The 6000-nt window shown below is 43.1% G+C and overlaps 1 protein-coding gene across 1 annotated transcript in view; it reads right to left on the reverse strand.

Moving 5' to 3' along the window:
- The window catches only part of LOC139558402 (endonuclease/exonuclease/phosphatase family domain-containing protein 1-like), a 28612-nt gene extending 23610 nt beyond the window's left edge, over window positions 1–5002 (reverse strand). The window contains exon 1 of the mRNA XM_071373500.1: window positions 3744–5002. Within this exon, the coding sequence (XP_071229601.1) occupies window positions 3744–4594 (851 nt within the window). The 5' untranslated portion in view covers window positions 4595–5002. The remainder of the gene's footprint in view (window positions 1–3743) is intronic.
- Window positions 5003–6000: the final 998 nt, after the last annotated feature.

A 6000-nucleotide genomic window follows, 5' to 3' on the forward strand; every position in this document is an offset into this window, starting at 1 on the left:
CAAGAATGTATAAAACATAGTTTGACAACACTGTTTGTAATCTTTTAAATGATATCAAACTCAACCATTTTTCTTTTGCAGTGATGAAGGCATGGATGTCTCATGGTAGGGTATGCAAAATGGGTCAACTTTGAGCACCTCCATCCTAAATGTTTTGGCATTCGGGTCTTAAAAATCCCTTTCTGACCACTTCTTCCACAGATAAATATGTACGGAAAGAACATAATGCTGCAATATTAGAAGCGAGAGAACACAGTTGATCTGTAATACCAGTAATCTGTTTAGAAGTCGATAAGATCTTGTCCAGAGATTGTGTGGTGATGGCAATCATTGGATGATTACATTACAAGACTGATCGACTGACCTTTGAATGGCTAACTAGATACGCTGATACGATTTTCCGTTATCAGATCATGTCCATTCAGATGAACACAGAACACATTGTTTCTGTTATTGGGTTGGTCTGGTTGAATCGATTTATATCAGAAACACTGTCAGGGTTCTAATGACAAACCTCACTGACTATGAAAATCAGAACACATTCCAACAGGTATCTAATCCACACCCCTGTCCTGAGTGTCAGACATGCCTTGGGGTGGGGGGAGTTTTTTTTTTTTAGGGATGATTGTATAGAAGTTCAGACTGCAGTGAAAGCAGTTGTTCGTTTGCCCTCAATGTAAAAACAAGAGTGGATTCCTCAGTACATCAAGTCAGTTCAGACCCATTTAAACCTTGGAAGTCTTTTTTCACTAACCCTGTAGAGATTGACCTAGAGGGAGAGAGAGTATGTTTAGGGCAGCATGCGGGTTTGTTTTCCCTAGAGCTGCACATCGACGGTTAACCTATGTAGTTTTTACTCATTTATGTCCAAATCTAATTTCCACAGTAGTTATTGCATAACACTGACAAAGACAAAATCCCCAACCACTAGCTCAACAGAAGAAAGAAGTTGCCTCTCGTGACAGCCAAAGTGAAAAAATTGCACAAATCAATAACGCAATGCATGGCACTCTACCGATCTTGCAAAACTGACATTACAGCATTTCTGTGGCCTACTGTTCCCTCGCCTACCGTTCCCTGACAACATAGTACACAGAGAGGGTATCCCTGGAGTCTGTCAGTAATACAGCTGTTCAACATCTTAACCAGACTACTTGTTTTCTTCTAGAGATGAGTCAACTGTGTCAGCAGCTCCGTTCTACACATTATCTGTACTGCTGAACTGAATTAACCCCCTGCTAGCCTATAGTAACCTCCCCATCATGTCCCTGCTAGCCTATAGTAACCTCCCTATCCCTGTCATGTCCCTGCTAGCTAGTGTCTCAGCCAGGGACTGGTAGTAGGAAGACCAACCGCTCAGCTGACTCATTACACAACTCGAGGGGTGTTCCTCTCCAAGGCTGCGTCAGGCTGGTCGGCACTGGTTTACGATTATCTGTCTAACCTTTGGTTTCGTGTGGTGCAGCACAGAGCGGAGGAGTTCATTGACCTCCAGTGACTCGCTCCCTGTGCTAGCTGGAGGCAGGCCAAGACAATCCAGCTCAGCCTGCACTGTAAACTCAAGTATCAGCCCTGCTGCCTGTGATCTTTCGCTCCACAGCTCAGCGCTAAGCAAACAGAAAACACCCTCTCCAACTGCACTCACTACACCTCCCTTTCCCCTTCTTTCTTCCCTCGTTCTATTCCCATCCACCTTCTCGCCCTCCCTTGCTCCCATTCTCTCCATCTTCCCCCCCTCCATCTCTCTCCCTTTGTTCCCTCTCCTCTCTGCACGTTGATATCCCCAGCCAGGACCCCCACCTACAGGCTGACAGAACACAGGAAAAGGGAGGGACAGCCAGGGGAAGTATCATAGCTTTGAAAATAGCTTTAGCTTCCAAACCTGTACAGAGGAAGACGAGGAAGGGGGAAGTACTGTGCTAACGGTGGTCAAAATCATTATGAAAGGGCTTTGTTTTCTCTGATTGCTGTGCATGTAGGACTTTCAGTTTTGCATTAGTAGGTGTGTATGTGGACATGTTTAACTATACTTGTGGGGACCAGAAGAACTCACAAGAAGAGTAAACAAAAACAAACATTTGAACAAGTGGTGTCCCCACAAGGAAAAAGGCTATTTTTAGGCTTAGGGGTTAGGTTTATGGTTAGAATTAGGGTTAGAGGTTCGTGAAAATAGGATTTTCAATGGGAATCAATTGTGTGTCCCCAGAAGTTTAGTAAAATAAATAAGTGTGTGTGTCAGTGTACTTTTTTTAGACTAGGTTGGGGCAGTATTTAGTGTTCTTTATATTAAGTGACAGACACGAGGGGATCATGTGCCTGATGACCGAAATTACCATGACAGGTACACACGTTCTGACGGTAGCAGATTCAGGGGCAGCCCCCCCATTAGGGCGTTAGGGACGGCCCCCACTTGTGATTGACCAAATTTTTATATAGAAAGTGTACAAAACATTATGAACATCTTCCTAATATTGAGTTGCACATTCACCCTCAATGGTATACATAATCAATGAATTAATTGTCTCAAGGCTTAAAAATATATTTTTTAACCAGTCTCCTCCCCTTCATCTACACTGATTGAAGTGCATTTAACAAAGTCAAGGTATTGTAGTGGCCATCACAAAGCCCTGACCTCAATGTGGAAGTTTACATACACATTAGCCAAATACATTTAAACTCAGTTTTTCACAATTCCTGACATTTAATCCTAGTAAAAATTCCCTGTTTTAGGTCAGTTAGGATCACCACTTTATTTTAAGAATGTGACATGTCAGAATAATAGTAGAGAGAATCTCTCTAGGAATCATCTCTAGGAGAATCATCTCTAGGAGACAGAACGCGTCTCTTTCCTGAGCAGTATGATGGCTGAGTGGTCCCATGGTGTTTATACTTGCGTACTATTGTTTGTACAGATGAACGTGGTACCTTCATGCGTTTGGAAATTGCTCCCAAGAATGAACCAGACTTGTGGAGGTCTACAATTTTTTTCTGAGGTCTTGGCTGATTTCTTTTGATTTTCCTATGATGTCAAGCAAAGAGCCACTGAGTTTGAAGGTAGGCCTTGAAATACATCCACGGGTACACCTCCAATTGACTCAAATGATGTAAATGATGTCAATTAGCATATCAGAAGCCTCTAAAGCATGACAACATTTTCTGGAATTTTTCCAAGCTGTTTGAAGGCACAGTCAACTTATTGTATGTAAACTTCTGACCCACTGGAATTGTGATACAGTGAATTATAAGTGAAATAATCTGTCTGTAAACAATTGTTGTAAAAATGATTTGTGTCTTGCACAAAGTGGATGTCCTAACCAACTTGCCAAAACTATAGTTTGTTAACAAGACATTTGTGGAGTGGTTGAAAAACGAGTTTTAATGACTCCAACATAAGTGTATGTAAATTTACGACTTCAACTGTATGTGCCCACCCATCAAACCATGATCAACCACCCTTATTAAGTAACCATACAAAACTTAACCTATACTAATTTGAGTGTCTCGAATTTACATTTACCATGTTATGTCTAGTCTATGAGAGCAGGCTGTGTATTGTCCATGTCCCAACAAAGTTAGGCTGTTCTGAGGGCAAAAGGGGGTGCACAACTCAATATTAGTAAGTTGTTCCTAAATATTTTGTACAGTGTAATCTACAATGTATAATGGACAACATGTCATTATGTCAGGACAACATATGTCTATAAAAAGGACAGTTTGTCTGTAGGTTTCAGATAAATACTTACTCATTTTCAAGCAGTGTCATACACACTACCTCTTTGATGCCAGGGTTGTTGGCTTTTTCACAGGAGCAGTTCTGGAGGTTCCAGGTAGCCACCCTGACCACCGCCTTCCCCTCCCGCATCCCCGAAGGAGGCTCCACGTCGGGCCGCACCGACATGATCCGAGTCGGCCCCCCGGCTGGAAGATCCAGGTCCTCACTCAGGAGACTGAACGATGTGGGGCTCGGATGAGACTTGGTGGTGTATGTCAACCCCCCGTTGGTATTGGTGGAAGGTGTTCTGGAACGCTCCACGTACACTTGAAAGCGGATTTTGTCCAATAGAGACGAGTTGATGTGATTGACCCTCACCAAGTCTTCGATGCTTTTAAACGGACCGTTTTCTAACCTGTATTCTACTATGTTATTCGCTATTTTACCCGTGATGCCACGGATGCTCATGAGCTGCGCCGGTGTGGCGGTATTAATGTTCATACCTGTGCATGACAGGTGGGGCTCGAAGTCTTTACGCAGAGACGACGGCGAGTGTTGGGACGAACTCGTCCTGCTCGAGACGCATATTTCCAGTCTGATGATCTCCAGTTTGCCGGCACCAATTCCGCTCACGAGAGCCAAATCTTCTACCTTTTTAAACCCCGCAATGCAGTCCCGATACTGCACGATATTCTGCGCTACCATACGGTTCACTCCCGGTAGAGTCATCAGCTCCTCCTCGGTAGCCGTGTTGATATTCAACCGCTCCTGGTTCACGAGGATGTGGCTGAAGTTGCACGCTGCGCTAAACTTGCGCTTGCTGTTGCTGAAATCCGTCGGGTCTTTGGGGATCGAGCGGTGGCACCCCAAATTCCCACCCATGGCTGCGGCTCAGTTGGCAGTGCAATTCGCCGTGACTTCGAAGTCTAGAGACCGTGGGTAGACCGGGCAGAGCGGCGAAAGCAGCCGCACCACAGCAGCAGGCGCGCAACGTGGAAAAGTAGCCTACAGTGTGATTGATCGACTATTGCTTAGATACATGCCCTGCATTCAAGACAGTTTTTACTCATTGACAAACATATGAGCCGTAGTATGTTATCGTGTGTTTTCTTTTTCGGGATTAAAATAGATAGAACATATGCACAAAACAGCGGTTCCCTTCGCAAGTCCAATTCTTCAGCTGTCTCTCATTCCCTTGCTGAGTATTCAGGTATATTAAACCGTCCACGGTCAGTTTGCCTAAAGGAACTGTCCAGTGGCGAGTTGATGCTGCAGAATCGTGTTCGGATTAAACGCCAGCTGGTCTCATCGTCACACCAGGGGGGCGTGGCTCTAACCTGACCGACGAATCTGTTTTTTCTGTCCACGTGTTCTACTCTGAAGATGACTTCAGATCTGATGCAGAGTACATTAAAACACATGCTTCAATCGAAATGGTTACAGTCTAAAGAGAGAAGAGCTGTCAAAATGTTATATCTCTATTCAGGCTAACACATGTAAAACATAGCCTAATAGTTTAAACTAGCCTACTTTCACTTGCATAATTTTTATTTATTTTTTTACAAAAGGATTAATTAACTGTGGAGAGGTATAATCCATTGTATGTGTTATAAGGAATATTACTTAATCAACAGGTTATAAAAAACTTAATCCACATCAAAACCCTAAAATTATATTTTCGATTAAATCTCCTAATCTGTTGGTCTCTGTTTGACACCTCTGAAGCGGGTCAGAAGGTTACACAAGTGGGTACACAGGATTTATTTCAATTAAGTAGGTAGCTTTTTTTCACCTTATCCTCTTTTCTATTTTACTAAAGAAGCAATTAGGAGTATTTCTGTCTGTAACAAAGCCCTTTTGTGGGGAAAAACTCATTCTGATTGGCTGGGCCTAGCTCCCCGTTGGGTGGGCCTATGCCCTCCCAGGCCTGATTTGACTGATTTCCTTATATGAACTGTAACTATTTACATTGCCCCTTACAGAGCCCCTTTTGTTCAATATAATATGTGTAACATTACTTTTTACACACAGCCACTTAATAGCCAATAACACTCAAACGTGTCTCCATGTTGTTCACAGTCACAGAGGCCCCTACATGTTCTCAGTTTTGCATTTAAAATAGTGTTACAACACTTCATTTATTTTCAGTCAAATAAATACACAGATATGCGGGCACTGTGCAAGCAGGAATATCATATACATTGGTATTTCAAAGCTTCATATAGCCCACAGCCACCAGGCTCTCTCTCTCTCTAAAATGGAAGTAAATAATCTAGGCACCCATTTTG

The sequence above is a fragment of the Salvelinus alpinus genome, chromosome 29 (genome assembly GCF_045679555.1).
Source record: "Salvelinus alpinus chromosome 29, SLU_Salpinus.1, whole genome shotgun sequence".
Classification (NCBI taxonomy): Eukaryota; Metazoa; Chordata; class Actinopteri; order Salmoniformes; family Salmonidae; genus Salvelinus; species Salvelinus alpinus.